This window comes from Bos grunniens, chromosome 1 (assembly GCF_055505025.1).
Source record: "Bos grunniens cultivar Pamir isolate PY7600 chromosome 1, Bosgru_T2T1.0, whole genome shotgun sequence".
NCBI classification, from domain to species: domain Eukaryota; kingdom Metazoa; phylum Chordata; class Mammalia; order Artiodactyla; family Bovidae; genus Bos; species Bos grunniens.
Window position 1 is genome coordinate 73,251,085 of NC_141165.1, and position 27,799 is coordinate 73,278,883.

Genomic DNA, 27,799 nt, shown 5'->3' on the forward strand with positions numbered 1-27,799 from the left:
TGTCCATGTATATGCAAACAGAAATTATTTTAATGGGTTTAAATTTCCAGTATATGGGGCAATATATTTTAAGAAAAAGGGCTGCAGCTACCCATTTGCAACACCACAGAGGCTAATGAGTGATACCTCACTGAGAACCGACAGTACAAATTTCTGCTAGGCCAAGTCGTAATGAGCAATTCCATTGTGCAAAGTCTGACGAGCACCCTCCCTTTTTTTGTACTTTTAATGCACTCTGACCTTTCCTCTGTCAGCTCTCTGTGCCTAGAATAAATCTTACCACCTGCTCTCTTACTAGGGAAAGGCTGCCTCGAGGAAGCTGGAGTGGGCTACACACATCCGCCCTTTCCCCAGGCCTATTTAGGAGAGCTACAGCACACCCATCCCCTTTGCCCAGGCCACAAGGGGGCACCAGGCAAGCAGTTCTGATTTTGAGGGTACAGACCAAAGATTTAAATTTCTATCAACTTGAGAAAGAGGAAAAGGGTATTTAGACAGCAAAGAAGTATTTTATAAGGGATGAGAAAGTGGACAGAAAACTGAGGTGGAAGAAAAAACAGATGGAGAGTCTCTATTTCTACTATAAACCCAGTGGGTATCTTCCTAAGAGCAAAAACATATGACAACTGCAATGATTCAGCACTCAAATGTAGTACATGCTATTTAAGACTTACTTAAAAGGAACAAACGAGGGTGGTCATTTAACAAGATTAAGCAATACAATCTTTAGGACTCAAGTGTGAAAACTATCTAGAGATTATCAAATTTTCAAGGAAATTCAATACTGGCAAAGTACGTAAAATGTATAAAATACAGAATATACCCTAATTATTATGGCATCCGGTCCCATCACTTCATGGCAAAAAGATGGGGAAACAACGGAAACAGTGACAGACTTTATTTTTGGGGCTCCAAAATCACTGCAGATGGGTGACTGCAGCCATGAAATTAAAAGACGCTCCTTGGAAGAAAAGCTATGACCAACCTAGGCAGCATATAAAAAGCAGAGACATTACTTCACCAACTAATATCCGTCTAATATCCGTCTAGTCAAAGCTACGGTTTTTCCAGTAGTCATGTATGGATGTGAGAGTTGGACTATAAAGAAAACTTAGCACCAAAGAATTGATGCTTTTGAACTGTGGTGTTGGAGAAGACTTTTGAGAGTCCCTTGGACTGCAAGGAGATCCAACCAGTCCATCCTAAAGGAAATCAGTCCAGAATATTCACTGGACGGACTGATGCTGAAGCTGAAACTCCAATACTTTGACCACCTGATGCAAAGAACCAACTCACTGGAAAAGACCCTGATGCTGGGAAAGATCGAAGAGAGGAGGAGAAGGGGACAACAGAGGATGAGATGGTTGTATAGCATCACCAACGTGATGGACATGAGTTTGAGTAGGCTCCGGGAGTTGGTGACAGACAGGGAAGCCTGGCGTGCTGCAGTCCATGGGGTTGCAAAGAGTTGGACGCGACTGAGCGACTGAACTGAACTGACCCTAATTATTTCTAATTCTAGCAAAACAAAGGGGAAAGAGACAGGAAGGAAGAGAGGTAGGGAGAAAAACAGAGAAACACTGTGTCTTGTAATAGAAAGCTAATAACAATTATATCAAAGATTACTAAAGTTAGAAATACTATAATCTGAACAGTAAAAAGCATCTACTTTCTCATCTTTCCAAAATTTAAAAAAATGTGGTTATCAGTATATAGTTTAATACTTAAATTTAGCAGATGTTTCCAATTTTTTTTCCACTCAAGAACTTTGGAATTTACATTTAAAATAACAGTTTATCTGGGGGGGAAAAAATCAAGACAAATACTTTGGACATAGCCAAGTATACAGCCAAGTGAATGAACTTGACAGTCTACTGCGATAGAAGAATAGGGACTCAAAAAAAGCTTTAAAACAAAAAATGATAATAAAGTTACAAAAGTACTTCCATCAAGAAAAAAACTGAACATGGAAAATTATTTTCTAGGTAACAATTTCAAAATAAAAATAATTTTAACGGGTGGCATTTTTAAAACAAAAAATTAAGATTTTATTATTCCTATTATTCTGAATAGAATCTCACCCTTAAATTTCAATCTCGTACTCTTTAAGTTTCAAATTCAGTCTAAACTCCAGAAAAACAGATACCAAGGCCTTTATATTTTTAAAAGAATTAATTTTCTAACTCAATTCTAGTTATTTCAGGATTTGATGAGTCTTACCTCACAAAAGACAATGTTTTAAAAATTCAAACACTGTAATGATCATCCATAATTTTCATTAAAAGCTCTGGATGTAGTTCTCATGTGTTTACCATATAATTAACAATTTAACTTCATCTGAAATTTAGAAGAGCTGGTTTAAGTCCAGAAAGTCATACTTTCTATATATGATACATAGTATCCAGCAGATATAGCCAAATGTTACCAACATCCCAAACCACTCATCTATAAAAAGGCCTTCTCACAGGTTGTAGGTCTGAAATCAAAAGTTCAAGAAAAATCAATTCAACTAACCAGGCTACTTTCTATTCCCAGAGAAGACTTTCACCTAGGGGCAAAGTTCTATCAGAAAGCCAGGCTAAGAATCTAGGTAGGAGTCACTAGAAATTCTCTTCCCTTCTACCTGCAACAGAGAGGTGAATGCAGACTGTCAAATCAGACTGGCAGGATTTTAATCCCACCTGTGCCTCTTAATTGCTGTGTGACTTTAGGATCATTACTTAATCTCTATGTGCTTCAGTTTCTTCATTTGTAAACAGGGTGTGAAGGTTATCTGAACTGATTAGAGTTAAACTCTTAGAACTGTAACCAGAACATAGTAAGGACTCCTTACAAGTCCACAAAGAATATACTCCAGAGAAAAAAATAAGTTTGTGTAAGTAAGATAGTAATAAAGAATAACAACTACCATAATCAGAAAACTGAAAGCTAACATTTGAGCTCCTACTGTGTGCCAGCTCTGTGCTAGATATTTAATTGTTAAATAATCAATTGTCCAAGCTGCCTATCATTGATTCTTTTTTTTTCTAACCAATGTGGAGATCAAACCTCAGAGCTCCTTTTATCTAAAGACAGACTTACCCAAAACGTAGCAGAACCAGAAATGAAACCCTGGTGCCTAGCTTCAAGACATGCAGTTTTTCCATTTATTTTACACTGTCGTCAAGTGAGAGAGAAAACAAAAAGGGCAAAAGTGCAACCACTGAGCAATTACTGTGTGCACTGCGGGGAGAGGGGATTGTGAGCAATATTTCTTCACCTATTTTTATGGAAAGTTAAATAACTAATCAACTGGCCTTTTTCGTTTCAAATGTATAAAATTTTCATTCTGACCAAAAATTGCACATTAAGCATTCCCTTACTAACCAAAAGACTAATTTAAGGGGAGAACTTCCTTTTAGGTTTTTTGGGGAAGAGGGATAGGGGAGAAGAGGTGGATAGACTATTTCTAAGAAAAATGTGTTTACTGTCCTGTCATAGTCTATTTTTAAAAACGTGGCCACAATCTATAGCTTTAACTATAGAAAGGCGAAAATTAGGGAAAGTCAGGGTTTCCTTTTCCAATAGAAAGTTCGAAACTCAGAGAAGAAACAAAACATGTACAGATTATAGCCAGAAAATACAATCAAATGTGTACAATTTCAAATATTAAGCAAAACAAAACCCCAAAGCCTCAGTATTCACATAAATTATAATCTGCAGTTTAGAACAGTTACTTAAGGCCTGTGGCTCTCATCATTCATCTGTATACTTCCTGCACTTAGATGACAGTTAAAATGAACTCTTCTTAGAGAGATGCTGCACTAGCTCTAAGTCAAAAGTGGAATAACGTACTATACTATGTAATCACTGTACCTAATGATGTTTTATATAATGGTAATTCACCTGAAAAAATATTTCAGAAGTACACTTGTAAGATCCAGACTGATTTTGTAGTTTTTAAAGGATTTTCCTCAAAGGTTTTAAAAAAATGTTCCACTGGTCAAAGTTTATTTTTCTCCTTCGCATCCTCAGAATTATTTTTCAAAAGATGCTTACCACTGTAAATTAATAAATGTTTTGATTCTGGTTTAGAGAAGACTGCTCTGACTATTAAAAAGTTATTCCTGATTACCTTTGATAATAGGACAGAAATAACCTCCTTAAAGTACTTCCGTTGGTCATATTTCAACTCATATCTCAAACTTAAAGCCTGAACATCTAACAAGCAGGCAAGGCAGCTAATTTAAATTTGATCTTTCTCTCCACAAACATCTTTTCTAATGAAATCTCATATTAACAAAGAAATTAGTAAGGTGAAAACAAAACAACAAAGAATTAAATGAGATTTTTAAAGTCTCACAGTTAAAGAAGTTATAATAATGACTAGCATTCAACCATCATGGATATTTGTTTCACAAAGAGAATAAATGATCCTTGAAAAACGAAATCTAATTCTAAAATTTGGTGTCTACTCAATTTCTAAACCTAGAAATATTAAAATCCTTGAATAGTAAATAAGTGCTCTGTTTGCTGAAATACAAATATCTTAGTATTACAAAGGAATCGGCCATGTACTTCAACTTAAACTCTGTTGCTGAACGCTATTCAGTGTTAAGGGATTCAAAAGTGGATTGAAACAGAATTCTTTAGCAAAAAACTGTTTAAAGTAAAATCTCTCTTAAAATTTTACAATGCAAATAAGCAGTCTAATCACTTTTACTGGGTACTAATTATCTGAACTGAACTGAATTATATAAAATGGATTCAACAAAATGATGAAAGACACTTCAGTGGCATTTTCCCCTTTTGTTTTGGCTTTTTCTTAGGTGGGGATATACATCTAAAGTGACTAGGTAAACTAGATAGTCAGCAGGTTATTCAAGAGCTTGTTTGTGTCCACAAAGCAACTGAATCCTATTTGGAACTATCTCTCTTCATCAAATGTCATGGCTAATACTATCACAACTTGAGCAACATACACTCAAATTTAAAAGGGGGCTTTCTCACAGATTTTCATTATGCTTTATTCAACCTATGAAGTCATAATCAAAAGAGCCACTTGACTCAAATAAGCTCAGCTCTTTTAAAACTTAAAAAAAAAAAGTCCCACCACCACGAGTTAATTTTACTTTCAACTTTTTTACCATATGTACCAAAAGAGTTCTAATTTTTCAGTTACTTAAATGTTTACATCAGATCATCTGATTTGATACGGAAACAACTAGGTCACTATTCAATACAAGGAAGAAACCAGAGTGAAATCAATCAAAAATTCCACACTCATACGGAAAGGCTGCTTGCAGGGTTTTAAAAAAAAAAAAAAGAGGAGGGGTAGACGAAGTGTGTAACCAGAGACCAGGATTCTAATCCCTTGCTCTCTCACATACTAACTCTTTACCTTGGTCATCTCTTTAGAAACGCTGAACGTCCTTTTTCAGACATGATACAAGGAGGTAGCAATATCTATCTCACAAATTGGAATGGAGATAAAAAACAGCTGTGAATTGTTTGACTAGCAGAGGGTATGTTCTCAATAAACACTAATGTCCTTCCTTCTCCCCAAAGGCCCAGTTTTTTTGCATAGTCATTAAATGACATGCCAACTACTACATACTCAAAAACAATCTACAAAAGAGATTGTACTCTGCTGTTTTTATTAACTAGCATGGCTAGGTAAACTTGATGTTCAACTACTATTTATTAAATATTGGGCAGTCACCTTACTCAGAATTCAAAACGACACACAGAAGCTGCATTTCTTCTTGTCTTTAAAAACTGCTTGGGACGTAATTATCTGTAACAGGACACTATGAGACAGTAGAAACAAGGTCTATCATACCATTCAGAATCCTTCACTGGCTTCCTATTTCTCTTGGAGTAAAAACACAACATCCTTCCAATGTCCACCCATGCCCGTCTCCACTCCTTACCACTCACAACTCATCTGCTCCAATGCCCAACATGCCCCTCTCCCCCAACCACAATGCTCCAGCCACACTGGACTCACTGCTCCTCAAACTCACTGACCACATTTCTGGGTGGCTTACTCCTTCATCTCCCAGTCAGCTCAAAATCGACTTCATCAGTGGTGCAAACATTGTTTTGCACCCCCAATTCTACTGTGCCCCAACACGCCCAATTCCCCCCATCCAACACTGCTTTTCTCCCAAAGCACTTTACACTTTCTAACACAGTAAGGAAGAAAAAATATATATACTATGCTTATTATTTGTCTCTCCCTAGTAAAAATGCAACCCTCATCAGGGCAGGGATTTTTATCTCAAGGGGAAAAAAAAAAATATATATATATATGTGTGTGTGTGTGTGTGTGTGTCTATACATATATATACATATGTGTTTGTGTGTCTATGCGTGTGTATCCACATCCCCAGTGCCCAGAACAGTGCCTGGCATACAGTAGGCATTTAAGAAATAATTATTAAAATTAATTAAGGCCCTCCCTTAATCTACTTATGTATATGCAAAACAATGTGAAATAGGAAGACAACCTTGAACAGGCCTACATTAATCTAGACTTACAAACTCTGACATTTGTTGAAAATATAATCTTAAATCTCAAAGTCCACACATAAAAAAAAACATTAAAGACATAGTAAATTAACAGCACTAACCACTCATCTGAATTTTGTTATTTAACATTTTCATTAATAACACTTGGGTTTCCCTCTGTTTAAATGAATAAATTAACTTCAAATCAATTTTCAACCACTTCATTAGATTTCATGTGAGCTAAGACTATATGTACCACAAGTACTGGGGAAAATAGTAAAACCAGGAAAAATTAGTTTCAGTTCTGCAATTAATAATTTTGCAAACTTGAACCTCAAAACCTCTTTGATCCTCAATTTCTTCTTCTAAAAAGGGAAGAGGAGTCAATTAGATGATCTCTGAAGATATATTTCAGGTGTAAAAATTTCATGATGCTGTGAGTGTATAAAAATCTAGTAGATTACACAGTCTACAACTTCACACATCTAAGAAAAATCATTAAAATCAAACATTTTAGCTGAATGTACCTTTATCAAATCCTGTCCTCTTACGAATAAGAAAACAAGCCAGAAGTCAAACACTTTTTAAAAAGATTTTCAGGAGTAACAAAATATTGTCTAGTTTTGGAGCTATTTTTGGCCTCTATGTGGGTGTCAGGTAGGTTAAATGAACAAACTTTTTTCTTACACAAAATAGATATTAAAAAAAAAATTCAGATATTCCATCATTTAAGTCTGACCCCGAATCCCAGAAGTGACAATATAACATGTGCTCTAGAGATGGACTGCGTTACACACACTAAGAAACATTAGCCCCAAAATTGTATCAAGAAATAATTGTAAGTATAATAAACTTACAATGAAAAACTAGAAAATTCTTATGGCCTAAATTCTTTTTGGGCCTGTGGTGATTTAGCTTCCAAACTAACAAAAGCATACCAAGACAATTCTGGTGACATGATCTGAGTTCAGCCACAAAAAAGTTTTAAATTAGTAATATCTTCCCATTACTAGTGTAATTAAATGAGTTATGGCTAAGTTCCAAAACTAGCTACTTCAATGGCAATAAAAGGACAAATGCTTACAAGTCCCAATACAAGTTGAACTCTCATTTGAATCAGGTGAATCCTGAATTCATGAACAGGTAATGAGCATTATCAACACCTTGGATTCCAGAGGATAATGGTGATTGGAGGCTATTATGAACAGAACGCATTTCGATGGGCTCACTGGGTGTTTACCAGGGAATTACATTTCATTACTTCAAGCTTACTCCTGTAAGCCAAGCGTCTGGAAACTTTAGGAGTAACATCTATGACCGTCAAAATACTTAAGAAATTGGAAACTGTTTAGTTTACCCCTGCTGGATCTTTGAACAATGTAACGTCAATCTAAACGTTAACCAGTACTTTATGGCAAGTTTTCTTACAAATACAAATGGTCAGCTTTCATGGAACTTACCGCAGAACCTAGATCTTGAGTACATGGTAAACGAAACCACATATTCATACACGACACCAAAATTCTAAGTTGGAGGCTGAGACGAGCCAAGTGTCATTCAGCAGAAATAAGACCAACCAAAAACAAAGACACTGGAGCAGACACACATACACCCTTCTCAAAGAGGCCTTTATGTTCCCCATGAGCAAAAGGACAATAATATCACTTTTACTGTCTATTCATACAGTAACCTGCGTGGAATTCAACTCATGCTCAGACTACAATGCCAAACATCGCTTCTGAAAAACAAAAAGTCCAAGAGTCAGGTACATTATTACCAAACTGTAAACACATAACTTGAACACCACGTCTTGAAGCTTGTAGGACATTTTCCAAACAAAAAAGCAGAGGGGACTAACTTGACAAACTGTTTTTTAAAAATCACAAATAGTCTTTAACTGGCATAATAAAGCAATTACTCCTCCCACCTCAAGGAAACAAAATATGTGCTCAAAAGGTAGCAAGTCTGTTTCTCCTAATTTTATGAAATGAGAACAGGTTACACTTCCGTACTTCCCCCTCCCCCCACGTCCCCCCAGCTCAGCGGTCTCCCATGTTCTCAGAAGAGGTAAATATAACCTCCACCAACTGGCCAGTGAAACTCCCATTTTCCAAGAGCACGGGACACAGCGAGAGGTGATGGAGAAAGAAGAGGGCTGTTACCCCGCCCCAAGCAAAACTGCCTGGAGACTTGAGGGGTGCTGGAGCCGGAGCGGAGGAGGGAGAGGAGCGCCGACAAAGTCTTTCCTTCTCCCCGGCGGGGCGGAGGGGGAAGCCCCGGCTCCGGGCGGGGGGAGCCTCCTACCCGGAACCCCTGACCCCGGTCCCCGGCCAGACACAATGGAGCCGGCGTGGGGGCCGGGCAGGGACCTGGCCGTTGCCCCATCCCCTCCCCCCGCCCCAACGCCTGCTCCCGCCGCGTCGGGCCCAGTGAGGGGCACTGGGGGCCGCTCCCCGCGTCCCAAACTCCCCGGGGCTCCCGACTAGGCCCGGCTCCGCTCCGCCTCCTCGGCTCTCGCGTAGCGGCGGCGCCCGGGCGGGAAGGGGCGAAGGAGGAAGGGAGAGGCAGGGAAGAGAGCCCCGCCGGGGAGAGGGACGGAGGCCGCAGGCCGAAGCTCGGGGCGGCGGGGTCGCCGCGGGGCGGAGGGCGCTGGGGCGGGGGTGCGCGGCTGCGCCGGCCCCCAGCCGGCGGGGCGGGCGGCCGCAGTGCCTCACCATGTTGGTGTCCTCCAGGCCTCTCCCCTCCTCCTCCGGCTCCGCAGCGAATGGACGGCGGCGGCGGCAGCGGCTCCTCTCACGGGCTCGCCCGGCTCCCGCTCATGCGCAGTGCGGGGCGGCCCCGGCGCGGCCCGAGGAGGCAGCCCCGGGCCTCCGGGAGGCGGAGGGACTGGGGCGGGCGGCGGGCGCCCCGCGCGGGGCTTCCCCCGGGTGCGGGGGTCCCCCCGGGTGGGGTGGGGGGGGGGCGCGGGCGGGGCAGGGGGCGACGCACGCACCGCGCGCGCAGACATCCTCCCGCCGCGTCCGGCGGCCCCCGGCGTGTGGGGGGCCGGGGGACACCACCTACGCTGCCTACGCGCTCCTTACGCCGTCCGACTGCCGGGCCGGGTCTCCACCGACTGGAGGAGGGGAAGAGCGGTGGCCGAAGACTTGAGCAGCTGGGGACCACTTGGAAGGGCTAGGACTGACGCGCTAGATCCGACCCAAACCACCCCTTCCCATCAATACCAAAAGGCGGGGGGTGGGGGTGAAGGTGTAGGGGTGGAGAAAATAGTAAAAACACCTCCACCCCCAAGTGTTTTCTTCTCCCAGACCAGTATCTGGACTGCTTCGGGTCCCCCACGTGGACATACCGGAGGAAACCATGATCTCCCATGTGGGAGCCAGAATGCCCTTTAGAATGGCCCAGACTCTTCCCTGACCTGTGTCCACAGGAAGACCAGTGGGATGGCCCTAGGATTCCAGGCGAGGAGGACTGAGGTTTCAGGGCCTCATTCATGCCATTCTGGTGTCGGATAGAGTGCCTTGCTCTAAATATGCGCTTAGTTCAACCTTCCTAGGATAAGTTTGGAAAATAAAGAACTATCTTTTTTTTTTTTTTTTTTAACAAGGGTTGATACGATCTTGGTTTTAAGTCTCATGAGTCTCAGGGTACCTGGATTTTCTGCCGGGGATCAAATGTCACAGGGAGTACAAAAGATTCTTTGGAGTGGTCCCTGACCTTAAAAAATTGACTATCCAGTTAAAGAGATGAGACGCTTTCACAAAGGAAGGAAATAAGAAAACAGGTAATAAAGCAAACATCAAAAAATCACATCTAAGACTGAAGCCAAAAAATCTGTATTGCAGGACAGAACCAACCTGAGTGGAAGTGTTATCAATCTCACCTGTTATCACTGTACTCAACAACATCCTTTTCCCCTCTAATACTAGCATAGGCTGCCAGATCAACCCAGTGACTTCAGGGCTTTGAAATTCTTATCAAAACTTCTTTGGCTGTTCCGGGGGCGGGGGCCTCCTGACACTTCCTGGAGCAGCCATGTATCAGAAGCTCCCAGGACTAAGACCCATCCCTGGCTACCAATAAGCACATATCCGTTGTTTTCACCAGCCTTCAGTGTGCACATATTAATGTCCCAGACTCCTTGCTAAGCCCTGGGAAAATATTCAGTAAAGACAGACCAGATCTACTTAATGCAACAAGCCTGAAGCTGGACCACAGCCATAGATGTTCTCCTTCCAGGAATTCACCTAGCATTTGACCTGAGATATCAAGTAACATCTAGGGTCTTAATGTGGAGAAGGAAATGGCAACCCACTCCAGTGTTCTTGCCTGGAGAATCCCAGGGACGGGGGAGCCTGGTGGGCTGCCGTCTATGGGGTCGCACAGAGTCGGACACGACTTAAGCGACTTAGCAGCAGCAGCAGCAGCAGGGTCTTAATGAGGATTCACTGTCTCTCTTTCCACAAACTTATACTTCACTAAGGTAACAGCTCATGGGTTTTCTTAAGCTCTTTTTCCTGACTGCCAACTCCAGCAAGGGCTTCCCTGGTGGTTCAGCAGTAAAGAATCCACCTGCCAATGCAGGAGACGCAGGTTCAGTCCCTGGGTCAGGAATATCCCCTGGAGAAGGAAATGGCAACCCAGTCTGATGTTCTTGCCAGAAAAATCCTATGGATGGAGGAGCCTGGAAGGCTACAGCCCATGGGGTCGCAAAAGAGTCAGATATGACTTGTCAATTAAACAAGAGCACCTCCAACAAACGGTTCTTCCGACCTCTCTACTGCATTTGAACAATTTTGCCTTAGATTTCCTCTCCATTATGTTCCATGATTCCACTTTTTACTATGTTTCCTCCTTCCTCTGTGCCACTCTCCTTTGCTGGCTCAGCTCTCTTTGGATCTTAAATGGTAGGCTTTTCAGAACTATCCCTGAATCTCTTCCTGTGTATGAGCTGTGTCATGCTCTCACTCACAGTTCCACAATGTCAACTATTATCTATATCTTCAGGAGTCGTAAATCTTAACTTCTAGGTCCTGAGCAGCAGGCCTGCACACTAATTTTGATTACTTCACCAGCCTGTCAATCTTGACAGATCTAAAACCTTATCCACAAATCTGCTTTTCCTCCTGTCTTTTTCTCAGATCAGCCAAGTCAGAAATTTAAGTCATTCAGGACTCCTTCTACTTCATCCCACTAATCTAATTGCTCACCAGACTTCATCAGTTTCACTTCCTAAATAATTTTGAATCTGCACTCTATCTTCTATCCTCCTATACCCAAGCCTCTATTGTATCTCTTCTCATCAGTAGCCTCTTAACTCAAGTTCTGGCTTCTACTCTTCCCCTACCATTCCAGACTTCTCTTGCTATAACACAAATCTGAGTTTCATCCTTAACATTCTCATTGGGCTCCATAAATGTGAGCCCCTTTGGTGTGGCATCCAAGGCTCTCTCCCCATAATTTGTCCACTAACCTTGCAATTTTCCACCCCCTTCCACACAAATGCACCTCATATTTGTTTTAACAACCCAAGCCTGCCATCTCTCATTCTGCTATCCCTGGGTAGCAGGCTAACACTGACTGAGGGCTTTCCATATTCAAGGCACTGTGTTAAACCCATACACAGCCTAAGTCACATAATCCTCACTTCAACCCTATGCATGCATGCATGCTAAGTCACTTCAATCATGTCCGACTCTGTGCAACCCCATGGACAGTAGCCCACCAGGCTCCTCTGTCCACAGGATTCTCTAGGCAAAAATACTGGAGTGGGTTGCCATTTCCTTCAACCCTATAAACTGTGCCCAAAGATTATACCCACTCACAGAGAGGTTGAGTAACATGCCAAATGTTCTTCAGCCAATAAGTAGTAAAGCTGAGATTTAAACCCAGACAGGTGGCACTGGTGGTTAAAGAACCTGCCTACTAATATGGGAGACATAGGAGATATGGGTTCAATCCCTGGATTGGGAAGATCCCCTGGAGGAGGGCATGGCAACCCAATCCAATATTCTTGTCTGGAGAATCTCATGGACAGAGGAGCCTGGCAGCTGCAGTTCATAGGGTTGCATATAGTCAGACAAAACTGAAGCGACTTAGCATGTGTGCAGTCTGGCAACAGACTCTATTCTCTTAACTATTTCACTGCTATTTCCTACCTAAAACCTCCATGCTCAACTCAGAGACCATCTTCTCTGTGATAAGCTCCTGACCTCATTCCTTGCATTCCACCAGGTAGGTATGTTTCTCCTTCTGTACTTCTGTGACAGTTTATATACACTTCTATTATGCTTATGACATCATATATGATAATGTTTGCCTCCATGACCTCCCCTGCCAGACTGTGCACTGCTCTAGGCCAGAGACCCAGCAGCATAGATCTCTGAGTTTTCAGTGTCAAAATGAGTGCCTTGAATATAGAATATATATATATACACACATACACACATATATACATACTCCATGGTAACACTTGGATAAATTAAAAGAAGGATGATACCTGACTGATGTTTTGATCTGCCTTAAGACTGTGCCTATATTGTTTGTTATTGTAATGGGATGTCTTTACTCCTTGGCAGATGTATGTTATACCATATGGTCAGATGGTAAATGTAGTAGCAACTGTACCCATTACTGCACTTCCAAGTTACAGTACTGAATGTGAAACGGAGAATTATTACTCAGTCATTGTGGTTGAGTGAGAGAAACATACTTGTTAAAATTGTCCTGATTATTTTTAAATGGAAAATTCCTAAAGATAAAGCATAAATTACATGATTTAATTAACTAAAGAATGTTAATTAACATGTTCATATCACTCTTTTGTCATGAGGTTTCAAGTATTTAAGCTAAGAAGTTGATGTTTTTTAAGTACAGAATTTGTAGAGATTATTTTGTGCAGTGACAATCTCAATATAGCAGGAAATAAGGTGGAATTCACTATCATCCTGCCTCTCCCCCACTAGAAATCTGTATTTACACATAGATATAAAAAAAGATGTTGATATACAGATACACATATATTTATGTCACACACCTCTGTGTATGTATAGTGAGTGCATACACACATATAGTCACTGTATACCTATAGCTATATAGACAAAGTAATATTCAGTATTTGTATATAATACAATTTTCAAGGTAAAACATGCAACTATTTTAAAATAATTGTTGCCTTTAAGTTTAAAATTCATGTTAAGACATTATATTTTCTGGTAAAATTGTTGCAAGTCTGTTTAAAGAAACATGTAAAACCAAGGATTTCATACTTTCAAAATCTATGTTTCAGCAAAAAGAAAGAGCATAAGTAATCTGAAAAGACAGATTGCTAACATTTCTGGTAGTTCATCTAGCTAAAATTAAGCTTGCAGGGTAACTATGTAGACACAGTTACAGTTCAAAGGCACTAGTCTGGGACGCACAGCCAGCACCCTCCCACACTTAAGTGGACTCAGTTTTGCCCAACATTTACATAAATGTGCTTATTGAATTCAAGCTTGCCTATTTATAAATATGTTAAGAGTAAATGAGACTGACCAAGGCAATCTATTTTAGTTTAAGTAAAACATAACATTTAGATTTTATCAGTCCAGAATTATAATTTTTTAAAGGGTAAAGCAGATAGGACTAGGCCTCGGGGCAGGGCTGTCTAGTGTGAGAACCATGGTCCCAAATTCACACCAAACTCACCAGAGTAGGGGAAGAGCTGAAAGGTTTGGGGTTCTCTTGTCACTGACAAATGTTACCAGGGATGTCAAAGAAATGACTGCCTGAGCCTCTCCCCCACATTCCGAACCATTTGAAGAGGAATCCTTAATTAGGACAAGGGAATAAACCTCAAGGAGTGTCCCTAGGAAACTGGGTACCATTGTCCTCCTCACAGAAGAGAACTAACAAAAGCAGTATTCCAGTGGGTCACCCTCTAAATAGGAAAATGGGAATATTCACCAGAGCCAGTCTGTCACCTCAAGGAACATGTGGATCTGTTGATTTTAGCTGCTCCACACTCATGGTAGAGGAATGGACTTGCAGTAACAGCTGAGACTGGAGGGCCAGCAATGGGAAAGCGTCTGAGGCCATCACTGATGAGGTCACAATGCCCTACTGTCCCAAGATGTCCATCCTGGACCTCCCTGCCTGGCTCAGCTTGGTCCCGCCTTCATGAGACTATGGCTCAGACCAGGTGTCTGTCTGGAACAACTCTGATCAGTTGCAAAGAGTAAATTCGTTGAGATCTTAATGACTGAAACAGTTCTGCAGGTAGTAGGCTAGATGATCCCCTAGAATCCCAGGCATTTATTCCTGGGTACTTTTGGTATCCTCACCAAGGCATTCTCTGCTGATAATGACAGAGGAAAAGCTGGTATTGAATCAAAACCTTGCTTTTCTGTCTTTATTCAGTGAATAGTGCATGTCATGCAAATTTCTTTGGGACTTGTTATTCTCAAAATGAAAAGACTGGGTTGAATTATGAGATTCTATCAACCCCTAAGTTTGTTTGGTTCCTTTCTGGTGGTCTATTGTGAACTGTCCTGAAAGGTCAGGAAAGTAGAGCTTGTCTCATTCATTCACTCATGCATGCATTGTGACATGTATGAAGCACTTATGCGAGCACTGCAGTGTCTGACAAATATAATGCAAGCCACAAATGTGAGATACATATGACATTTAAGTTTTTCTAGTATTGAAAAACTTTTAAAGTGAAAAGAAACAGATTTTTAGCTGTTTCATTTTTCAATATTTAACCCAAGATATCTAAGGTATCAGCATTTCAACATGTACTCCAAATATTGAAATATTTTACTTTTTTCCATGGTAAGTCTTTAACATCTGATGTGTATGTTACACTTAAAGTCATCTTAGTTTGGACCAGTCACATTTGAAGTGCTCTGGTCCAAAGCTGAATGGCTTTGGACATATGCTGAATGGCTACTGTATCAGTCAGCACTGGCCTAGACAGTGGCTGGCCTGGAGAAGATGCCCAACAAATAGGAGTAATCAGTGACCTTACTTCCAGGAAATAGATGAAAACCAAAGTAAACCTGGAATATCAATATATAATCAACAATAGTACAAAAGTGGGTTCCCTCATGGCTCAGCATTAAAGAATATGCCTACAATGCAGGAGATGAGACTCGATTCAAGCCCTGGGTAGGAAGATCCCTTGGAGGAAGGCATGGCAACCCACACCAGTATTCTTGCCTGAAAGATCCCATGGAGAGAGGAGCCTACAAGGCTACAGTCCATAGGGTCACAAGGAGTCAGACACAATTGAGTGACTGAGCACACATGAGCACAACAATATGTAGCATTTGGGAAGCTAACATAATTCAATTGGAGGGGGAAAAAAAATGGCAAGAGACAACAAGAGAAGCCACAGCAATGGAAAGCCCATGGACCCCAACTAGTGTGTAGTCCCTGCTTTCTGCAACTAGACAAAGCCCATGTGCAGCAGTGAAGACCCAGTGCAGCCATAAATTAATAAATATTTTAGAAAAACATTGGCAAGGTGGGTGATAAGAATTCTTCCTTTGTTTTTTTTGTTTGTTTGTTTGTTTTTATTTCATGCCATAGGCATGTGGGATCTTAGTTCCCCACCCAGGGATCAAACCCACACTCCCTGAATCGGAAGCTCAGAATCTTAACCACTGGTTGGCCAAGAAGTTCCAAGACTTATTCTTTAAATATGCACCTATATCTGGGATAAATGTTTTTCAGTGTGCATAGCAAAATAGGAAAATCACCTCTACACATTTATAAATGTCTACCAAGCAACAATAATATGCCTGATCCTTAAACATGTCATCCTATTAAATGTAATTTCTGTATTTTTCAATCAAAAGAAGACATATTAAATACTGAAATGCCTTTCACAAGCACTTTAGAATTTTGAGGTGTTTTTCTCAGGGCTACACAGTAAGTAATGCCATTTTCTCTGCTCCCTTCAAGATATGTCATTCTTTTCAAAGAAATTATTTGGGATGGGTGATGAGAGAAGAGTTTGGTGAAAGAGAAAGTTTCTGTGCAAATGTTGTAAAACTTTTAAAAAGTTAATATCAAGGTCAGGTTAGCCCTATAGCACTGTGAAAAAGAAAAAAAAAACTGTTAATATTATGAAATTATCATTTTGAAAATAAATATACAGAAAGAGGACGTCAATGAAGGAATCTAAAGATGAAACCCAAATAGGTTAATCTGTTGGGGGAAACCTGGAAACACCCTTTAGGACATTTGGGACAGGAGATGACAGGGCAAAGTTCTTTAGAAATGAAATGTGACCTGGCCACCCTTAATTGACCACAAGCAAAAGACAGGAAAATGTGGCTGCAGATCAACTGAGTAATGAATTTTAGAGAATTTGAAGAGGTCCCCTGATTTGGTTGATAGTCTGATGGGGAAGAAGGGTGCAAGGGTGAGGGTTGAGTGGAGGGGAAGCAAGCACGGAGGTCCAGGGTCCGGCCTGACTGGTGAGCTCTCAGAAGGCGTTGGCTGGTGACAGCACACTTGGCAGATCAGGTCTGGCTGGAAAGAATCACCAGGGAGGGGTTAGGAGACAGGAAGGGATTATTTTCATTCCTGATCGATAGGATACAGCCGTACAGAGTAACAGCAAGCTGTGAAATGCGAAAGAGAACACCTAGCTTGGACTGGGTGCATGTGACAGGGCCACATACCTTGGGTGAAGAGGATGGCCCAGAGCCCAGGTTCTCAGTCCTCTACCCTCTGAGTCAGGTGTTTCATTTGTTTGGTTGATCTTGTGGCTGAGAAGTGCCAAAGATTTGATTCCAGTCTTTGAGATGGATGATTTCTCAAAAGAAATCATGAATAATAGTTATGAAGTGACCTGCAACTGGAATATTTTATTTATATGAAGTTCTGATCCATTTTTTTTTTCCTCTTTACATTTGTATTTCTCTTTAAGTATTTATTTTTATGTATTTACTTGGCTGTACTGGATCTTAGTTGGGGCACATGTGATCTTTGATCTTCATTGCAGCGTGCAGGATCTTTAAGTTGTGGCATGCAGACTCTCAGCTGTGCATGTGGGATCTAGTTCCCTGACCAGGGATCAAATCTGGGTCCCCTACTCAGGAAGCATGGAGTCTTAGCCACTGGACCATTAAGAGAGTCCCTGTAGTTCTCTCTATTTAACATACAAATTGAGGAGTGGCATCAGCTTTGAAATATTTGAAATAGACCTATGGGATGACATGAAAAAGTCACAGACTAAGACAATGGTGTTCTAGTCTGTCTGCATATGACTGAGCAAATCATACCTGTCTCCTTTGGCCCTCAGTTCCTCTGACTGGCAAGTTTGGATTAGATCAATTCTTGCTTTCCTCTCAACTTCAAATCTGAGCTTTGTTCAAAATTTCAGGATATGTAATTGTTCTCAGCATTCATTGAACACCTACATGTCAGCCACAGTATGAAGTACTATAAAGAAAGAACTAAACAGTTCCAGCATCATTGCCCATCCACCCCAGGAACCTAGGATCAGGCAATGTGGAAACTATGAGACTTGAAGAAAGAGTCTTTGGGCAGGTTTACAAGCACTGCATCCAGGTAACCCAACAGGATTATGGGTAAAGGGAGGCTGTGTGAAGCAGAGAGTGTGGGCTTTGAGTTACCTGGATTTGTGCTTGAACCAGACTCTATCACTTATTATGAAGGCAATGTCAGCATTTTCCTTAATACAAGACCCAATTCCCTCATCTCTAAAATATCTACCTCAGAGTATTGTGTGAAAAATCAGTGAGAAAAAGACCACAAATAACAAATGTTGATGAGGATGTGGAGAAAGGGACACTTCTACACTGTTGATGGGACTATAAATTGGGGCAACCACTAAGGAAAACCGTATGGAGGTTCCTCAGAAACAGAAAACAGAACTGCCACATGATCCAGCAATTACACTGCTGGGTACATATCCAAAGAGGACAAAAATACTAATTCCAAAAGATACATGCACCCCAGTTTTCACAGCAGCATTATCTACAATAGCCAATATATGGAAGCAACCTAAGTGTGCATCAACAGATGAATGGATAAAGAAGATGTGAGAGTACACACATATACATACACTGGAATACCACTCAGCTATAAAAAGAGAAGTTTTGCCATTTGCAACAACATGGAGGGACATCTGGAAGGTATTATGCTTAGTGAAGTAAGCCAGACAGAGAAAGACAAATACTATATCACTTACATGTGGAATCTAGAAAATAAAACAGATGAATGTGCATCTAACAAAAAAAGAAACAGACTTACAGATATTGAGAACAAACTAATGGTTACCAGTGGGGAAAGGGAAGTGGGGAGGGGCAAGATAGGAGTAGGGGATTAAGAAGTACAAACTACTATGTATAATATAAATAAGATACAAGGATATATTATTTATACATATATATTTATACATATTAAATATATTAATTATATTATATGCATACATATAATATTGTATGTATTATATATATATTAGCGAAGGAATATAGTCAATATTTTATAATAAATTTAAATGGAGTATAATCTATAAATAACTTTGATTCACCATGTTGTCCACCTGAAACTAATATAATATTATAAATCAACTATACCTGGCAGGGATAGGAAGGGCTTCCATATAAGCCACTTGTTTCACCACCTGCCTGCCTGGTGGGCACATGTCTACTTGTCAGCCTCGGGATGCCTCTGATCTCTGGCAACAGCCAGGGATTGGTCTTACAGCAAGAAAACACAGAAAAGAAAGAATGGGAGCAAGTATACAAATAAAAGGGCTTCTCAGGCGGTGCCAGTGGTAAAGAACCCACTTGCTAGTGCACAAGACATAAGAGATGTAGGTTCGAACCCTGGTCTGGGAACATCCCCTGGAGAAAGACATGGTAGCCCACTCCAGTATTCTTACCTGGAAACTCTCATGGACAGAGGAGCCTGGTAAGCTACCGTCCATAGGTTTGCAGAGTTGGACACAGCTGAAGCAATTCAGCACGTACACATGCAAGTAGAAAATTATTTACTAATTCCCACAATGTTATGTGTAATAATGCTTAGCAATGAGGAGAAAAATCATCTGAAAGAATCATACATTATTTGGTTTTTGCTACCAATTTACTTTTATAGGAGTCTTGAATGATATAGTTCTAGAATTAGAGCTATTACCCCAACTAATGTTTGGAAAGATAGCAATACAGATCACAACACAGACCATTTTCAACATGTAAAAAAGTCTAACAGAAATGGTTTAGCTAAAGAAAAGCTTTCTACTGCTAAAATGATTGAAATTCTTTCATTTTAGCTGGAACTGTTTTAGTTCAAAGTAGTAATACATGTTACTCCAAGCTCATTATGAACTGCCTATGTTCTTTCATTGCTTAAAAAAAAGTGGAGAAATTACTTTATGACTTCTTTAAAAATGCATATTGATAGGGGAAAAAATGGTTTAATACCAAAAGTCTTTGTTGATAGAAATAATTCAGTTCAGTTCAGTTCAGTTGCTCAGTCGTGTCCGAGTCTTTGCGACCCCATGAATTGCAGCACGCCAGGCCTCCCTGTTCATCACCAACTCCCAGAATTCACTCAGACTCACATCCATCGAGTCAGTGATGCCATCCAGCCATCTCATCCTCTGTCGTCCCCTTCTCCTCCTGCCCTCAATCCCTCCCAGCATCAGAGTCTTTTCCAATGAGTCAACTCTTCGCATGAGGTGGCCAAAGTACTGGAGTTTCAGCTTCAGCATCATTCCCTCCAAAGAAATCCCAGGGCTGATCTCCTTCAGAATGGACTGGTTGGATCTCCTTGCAGTACAAGGGACTCTCAAGAGTCTTCTCCAACACCACAGTTCAAAAGCATCAAATCTTCAGTGCTCAGCCTTCTTCACAGTCCAACTCTCACATCCATACATGACCACAGGAAAAACCATAGCCTTGACTAGATGAACCTTTGTTGGCAAAGTAATGTCTCTGCTTTTGAATATGCTATCTAGGTTGGTCATAACTTTCCTTCCAAGGAGTAAGCGTCTTTTAATTTCATGGCTGCAGTCACAATCTGCAGTGATTTTGGAGCCCCAAAAAATAAAGTCTGACGGTGTTTCCACTGTTTCCCCATCTATTTGCCATGATAAGGAGATTGTAAAAGGGTAGGGTCCCTGGTCAGGGAACTAAGATCTCATATGCTGCCTGGTACAACTGAAAAAAAGAGTTCATTGTATATTTGTGGGGAGTTCTCTGGTGGCCTATTGGTTAGAATTCTGGGCTTTCACTGCCTTGACCTGGGTTTGGGGAAGCTAAGATCCTGCAAGCTGCACTTTGTGGCCAAAAAGTTGAACAAAAAAAATTAAATTAAAAAATGAAAGAGTAAAGAACTTGGGAACCATTAAACTAGATAGCAATAGATATTAGAATAGATATTAGAAATTGACCTTTCAAAATGTTAAAAATATACTTCCTTCTCATTGATGGGATCTTCATGTATAATATGAATCTAAAATCAAATAATAGTGGCATCTGATTTTCTGTTTAGTAACAGTGACTTAAATGATCACATTCATATAATTCAATGAATTAAGGGGAACAACTTCAACAAAGAGGAAATACAAGAAAAGAAACAGTTTCTGAGAGTGTACCAAGTTTATACTCAAATTTCAATTCCAGTTCAAAACAATTCAAAAGAAAAGCAAATCACTTTCACCTTGCTTGTAAAACTGCAGAAAATTAAGATTTTTATTTTGTAATTTTCCATTTGTTTTACAGGAAGCTTTTTGATTTAGATTTTTGTTGTTGTTTAGTTTAGTTTTTGTTGTTTGTTTAGTTGTATACTCTATTGATTAAATCAATCCCAATGTCAAGGAAGACAAGAATTGAGATGGTGGCAGATGTTACTGCTTCTAACAGATACTGTATATAAAAGAAAAGTCAACCAGTTTCCACGTTGTGGTTTCAATTAGAGCTCAGAATGAACAAACTCACCCAAGAGAATTTAGGATTCCACTGGCCTTGAGGAAACTCATAAGATGAATCATTTCTGGTTTATTCCAAAATAAATATAGATTTTAAACTTCAGGCAGGAGTCAGGTTTCTCACTAACCAAACTACCTTTTCAATCTCCCTCCCAGGTAGCTGCCTCTAAGTAACGCAGGGCAGATACTGAGACCTGATCACAGGCGTCTGGTCGAGGCCCAGGGGGAAAATGCAGGCAGGCTGGCCTGGGGTATGAAGGTGGAGAGGGTGTCAAATGGTATGTTGGGTTATTGAGGTTCCAGTCACATATATATCAAAACATATATTAAAAATAGTGTTTTGATATCCCATTCAAAGAAAGACTAAATAAGGTATAATTTTTTACTGTAAAAGTTTTCAAATATATACAAAGTACACCAAATGGTATCATTAATTCTCATGCACGCATCACCCAAATTCTACAATTATCATCTCAAGTCCAGCCTTGCATCATCCAACCCTACTTATACCATGGCCTGCATCATTTTGATGCAAATCTCAGATATTATTATTTCATTTGTATTTTAGTATCTCTAAAAGAAGCGGTCTTTAGGGGGGGGGAAACACAATACCAGTAACTCATCTAAAAAAGCAACAATAATTCCTTAATATCATCAAGTAAATGTGTTGTCTTTACATTTCCCTGGAGTGTCTACACAATTTTTTAAGAACATAAACTTTACTTAGAAAGTTAATTAACTCAGGTTTATGTTCTTGATTTCCTAATAATTTACAGACTCCTTGAGCAGAGGGACTGTGTTTTGTTTATGCCTGCTTCTGAGTGCTTTGCCAATACTTACACCCAGATTTCACAGTAAAGATAATTAATTAAACGTGTAATGAGAGCTTTTTATGACTTTCCATGTAACTATATTCAAATCAGAAAAAAGTCATCACAACACCTGTCCAGATTTTTGGTACGGGAAATTGAGACAATATAGATCCTCAATCTCTTGAATTAAATTGAAATGAAAATGTTATATATGACATGAGCAAATGCAAATCTGAAACACCTGGCTACTAAAATTCTCTCTTGATAGTTATCACAGTTTCTGACAACCTGAGAAATTAATTCTCTAGAGAGAATCTGTCAGTTTTGGCATGCTATTCATGGTCACCAAATAAAAGTAAGAGAACATTCTTGATAGGAGGAAGATCCTATGAATTTTAATACAAAAATGGAAGGTTTGTCTTGGATTAACTCAAGATAAAGAGTTTTGAAAACCTATGCACAAGGGATTTTCCCTTTTGTACCATCTCTCCACCTGTTTCCTTTTCACTTCCACACTAGTTCTAGTTCTTTTTTAGTGTGGACAAATATATGAATTTATAGGAAAAAATAAGTGAGAGATGTATATCCTTAAGCATATGATCCTAATAGGAAAAAAGAAAGTTTTGTACATCAAAGTAAGTTCTACTTCATTTTATAATAGCAAAAATTTTAAATAAGCTGAATGTCTAAGATGAGGAAAATGGTTATATAAATTATATCCTATTTGATTACCAGGATAACTAAGGAATAATTAACAAGTTTTTAAAGTTAGAATTATGAAGACCATGTAACAACATGGAAGATGCTTATGATGTGTAAGTAAAAACAATCAGTGTTGAAATTTTATGAACATAATGATTTTGATTATGTAAACAGTGTACCTGTAAATAGAAGGCTGAAAGGAAATACAGTAAAATAATAATAGTGACTATGCTAGTGTGGGGGAATTATGCATGATTTTAAAAATATATTCCTGGCCTTTAGAATATGCTAAATAAATAATTTTCTTTTATTTATTTTAAAACTAAAAAGAGTATTAAATTTAAATACACTTTCTTCTTATTTCTTTATTTGGCTGCACCAGGTTTTAGATCCAGCATCCAGGGTTTTTAATTGCAGCATGTGATATCTAGTTTCCTGACGAGGCTCAAACCCTCTGTATTGGGAGAACAGAGTCTTAGCCACTGAACCACCAGGGAAGTCCCTGTTTTCTTCTTTTTAAAGTATGTATCCAGCTTGCTGCTGCTAAGTCGCTTCAGTCGTGTCCGACTCTGTGCAACCCCATAGACAGCAGTCCACCAGGCTCCCCCATCCCTGGGATTCTCCAGGCAAGAACACTGGAGTGGGTTGCAATTTCCTTCTCCAATGCATGAAGTGAAAAGTGAAAGTGAAGTTGCTCAGTCATGTCCTACTCTTAGCGACCCCATAGACGGCAGCCTACCAGGCTCCTCTGCCCATGGGATTTTCCAGGCAAGAGTACTTATAAATACATAAAACAATATTTATATTTTTATATTTTTATTTATATATAAAATATAATAAAAGAATCAGGTTAACTTTTAAACATGGTGAAATAAAATATAATTTCTTTTTTAAGTTTTACTTCTTTTACTTAAGTATTAAATACTATAAAGTATTTAATAACATAATACCTAGCAGGGATCCTTACACATTAGGTGTTTGACGTATATATTGGCTGAATAGATTCGAAAATGAATTCATTTGTGCATTCATTCAACAAATATTTGTTGATGACCTGCTTCACCCAATGAATATTTTTGCTGACTTAGAAAAGGTTCAAATGATTTTTTAAATTATGAAATATGCATAAGAATACAAAAACATAAGTGCACTGCTTAACAAACTGTTGTGAAATGAACCCCCAAGCCAGGTTAAGAACCAACATTACCGGCACCCTAGAACACCCACACCTGCATCCCTGACCCCAACCCCTGCCGGCAGCCAGTGGCCACCAGGACAGAGGCAGATGTGTAAGGACACTTGGGAAACTGCAGGGCCACCGCTTCCAATGCCCTGGGCATTTGGTTTTTTGGTAAAGTTTGCAAAAGTAAACATTTTCCCACCTTTGGTTAAGACCTCTGTGTACTTTCATAGCTAATTTTGTATTCCTCGTTTCACCTTTTTTTCCTTAGAGTCCCCACAAATTGTATAAGCTTCAGTTCAGTTCAGTCTCTCAGTTGTATCCAACTCTTTGCAACTCCATGAATCGCAGCACGCCAGGCCTCCGTGTGCATCACCATCTCCTGGAGTTCACTCAAACTCACGTCCATCGAGTCGGTGATGCCATCCAGCCATCTCATCCTCTGTCATCCCCTTTTCCCCCTGCCCCCAATCCCTCCCAGCATCAGAGTCTTTTCCAATGAGTCAACTCTTCACATGAGGTAGCCAAAATACTGGAGTTTCAGCTTTGGCATCATTCCTTCCAAAGAATACCCAGGGCTGATCTCCTTTGGTTGGATCTCCTTGCTGTCCAAGGGTCTTCTCCAACACCACAGTTCAAAAGCATCAATTCTTTGGCACTCAGCTTTCTTCACAGTCCAACTCTCGCATCTATACATGACCACTGGAAAAACCATAGCCTTGACTAAACAGACCTTTGTTGGCAAAGTAATATAAGCTTCAGGACCCACAAAATCTGAATCTGCCCATAGACCACTATCCTGACTATTAGGTATTGTTAGCTTCCAGACAGGTTACACAGTGTAAAACTGTGCCGTTTCCCCATTTAGAATGTGCCGGATAGTTCTGTGAGCACTACCCCTTGGCTACTCCGAGAGTTACTTAGAGAAGAGAATTGACTGGCCTTTCACAGGAGCATGGTACGCGGTGTGGGTTGGCGTTTCACAGCTGTGGCCCCCTCAGAGCTGGGAATAGATCTCACTTGGCTCTCTCTTCTTTCTGAGACATACTCAATACATCTCAGTGATGCACAGGGAGGACAAGGCCAGCCTATTACCTCCAGAACTAGTCTCTCTGAGGTAGAGCTGCTAACAGACACCTCTCTTGTTAGGCACACAGAATATTTATCATAAACGTGAATAGTTTGCTAACGTTTTGAAAAAATAAAGAGATATCATGTAAAAAGTCGGCTTTCTGACTTCTGGTAAGCAGTTCAAAGATGTGCCCACTTCTGGGCCCACATTCCCACCTGACCTGGCACCAACTGGGTAGAGCTGCAGAACAACTACTTTCTGAGGCCAGACCTCCTCCCTGAACTCATTACTTCACTTACAGGTGTTGTCTGAGTATTTGGTCCCTTTATGCATTTGTATTGACAATCTAAGGTGGCTCAGTTGTAACAGAATCCACCTGCTAATGCAGAAGATGCTGGTTCGATTCCTGGATCAGGAAGATCCACTGGAGAATGAAATGGCAACCACTCCAGTGTTCTTGCCTGGAGAATCCCATGGACAGAGGAGCCTGGTGGGCTACAGTCCCTGGGGTCACAATGAGTCAGACACAACTGAGTAAGCACGCATGCACAACCCATTACCTTGTAGTAATACAAAATGCTTTCTTCAGTGATCCTTAAAAAATTAAATGTAAAAATAAGAAGGAACAAACTCCCCTCAAATACTCCATGATGACTTTCTTGCCGATATTTCCTGAACCCTTTACAATGGTGCTAGCAAGTCACCACCTCAAATGGAGTTAAACTATCTAAATGTACACAGATGAAGAAACTGAGAAACACACAAAGGTTCATCTCAAATGAAATAGTTTCCTGATCAGAAACAGTAAAAAGCAGCTAAACATATCTTTAGATCTGTGCTTACTGAATTTTAAGGTGTATCAAACTCTTACCTGGAGACCTTGTTAAAACACATGGCTGGGTCCCCTTCTCAGAGTTTCTGATTCTGTAGGTGTAGGATGGGGCTGAGACTTTGTATTTCTAAGAGGTCCTCAGCTGTTGTCCACTCTGCTGGCCTGGCATGCTTTCTGAGAACCACTGAGGCATGCTATTCAAAATGCGATTCCCTGGCTAGGTGCCTGGGAGTCTGTTAAGAATGGAGAATCTCGGGCCCTGTCTAGCCCAGTGGGATCAGGATCTGCAGTGGCTTGTGGGAACATTACACAGATGCGCTGGACTAACTTGTCACTCCCAAACCTTCCTGGGGCCTTTGTTAACTATGCAGAAGGCCAGTCCTTCCCCTTAGAAATTTATTCAGAAATCTATTCTTGTCAAGTGCTCCAAGTGATTCTTATCAGGAAAGTTTAGGGAAAATAGGCTAATGGTGGTATTAACAAATCCAAAGCAAGAATATATTAAAAAAAAATAGGAATGAGCAAATGAAAAATTTTAAAGTGGGAAATCCCAGGGGAGAAGATTGGTAGCTTGTCTTCAACTTTTTGGGGCTTTGGAGCCAACAGTATGCATTGCTTTTGTGGAGAGAGATGCATCACATTGTCAGGTCCTTTACCATGCAACAAACTCCCTTCTTCTGGGTTCTTGCTCAACAAGAAGCCTCAACATTATAATTTGGCTTCCAAGTGTTTTTTGCACCAGGAGAAACACACCACTCAAATCAATACATGTATTCTGATTTGTGACAGATACATTTCTCACTGTGAATCAAAAAATAATTAAGGTATTGATATATTTTTCTGTGGGTTCTCTTAGTGTCTCTAAGAGATCAAACCACTTTTGTTTTAATAACAAAATCAAATTTCTGGGCTCATGTGTATGTTATTCTGTTGGAGGAAGGGACAAATATTTTTGCCCATAGGTAGGTGTTTGTGTTCAGTCATATCTGATTCTTTGCAACCCCATGGACTGTGGCCCACCAGGCTCCTCTGTCCATGGGATCTTTCAGGTGAGGATACTGGCATGGGTTGACATTTTCCCCTCCAGAGAATCTTCCTGACCCAGGGATTGAGAATTACATTAGCAAATAATAAAATTATGCAAAAATATACAAGAAATAAACATTTTAAAAAGTTAAGAGTTAAAGAAATTGTCTTAAATTTTAATTCTTTCAGTTTTATAAGTGAAATGCTGGCCTTGGTGAGTCCTATGTTTTCCCTTAATCTGTTTTCACATTCTCCAGGAAGAGGGTGAAAACCTACCCTTCTGCTTAGAAGACCTTAACTGTTACTGAATCTACCCACATTTTTTTCCCAAACATCAGATGTTTCCAAGTCCTTTCAAGTATTATAAATCTCTGAGAATTGAGGAACTCATTGCCTCCATCTACTGTCCAATCCCACAGTTTTCAAGTGGGAAATTAACAAATTCTTTGTCAATGTTGAAACATGGTATTTCTATTAAGGCTTCAAGTGGATAATCTTATTCTAGAAATGAGGCCATCAGAGGATCGGTTTGTTTGGAGGATATTTTAATGTTAACCCCCATTCTGAATCTATTTCCAAAGTTCCAATTCCACCTTAAGTTACACTGAGTTTTTAAAGGCATCTGGCCAGTTGTATGACTGGGATCCTCTGGTCAAGCAAACATGAGGGCCCTGGTACCATTAAGTTCTCTGGGTGGAGATCTGAAAGCATGAAAAGATATTCAGCCAAG

The 27,799-nt window shown here is 40.2% G+C and overlaps 1 protein-coding gene across 4 annotated transcripts in view; it reads right to left on the bottom strand.

Annotated features, from left to right (window-relative positions):
* Positions 1-9,258, bottom strand: part of DCUN1D1 (defective in cullin neddylation 1 domain containing 1) — a 29,924-nt gene extending 20,666 nt beyond the window's left edge. For all 4 annotated transcript variants that reach the window (XR_015162319.1, XR_015162320.1, XM_086396083.1 and 1 more), the window contains exon 1: positions 9,207-9,258. Coding sequence is in view for 1 of the 4 variants with exons in the window: in XM_086396083.1 (XP_086252209.1) it covers positions 9,207-9,209 (3 nt within the window). In the remaining 3 variants the exon portion in view is untranslated. The remainder of the gene's footprint in view (positions 1-9,206) is intronic.
* Between the last annotated feature and the right edge of the window lie 18,541 nt (positions 9,259-27,799).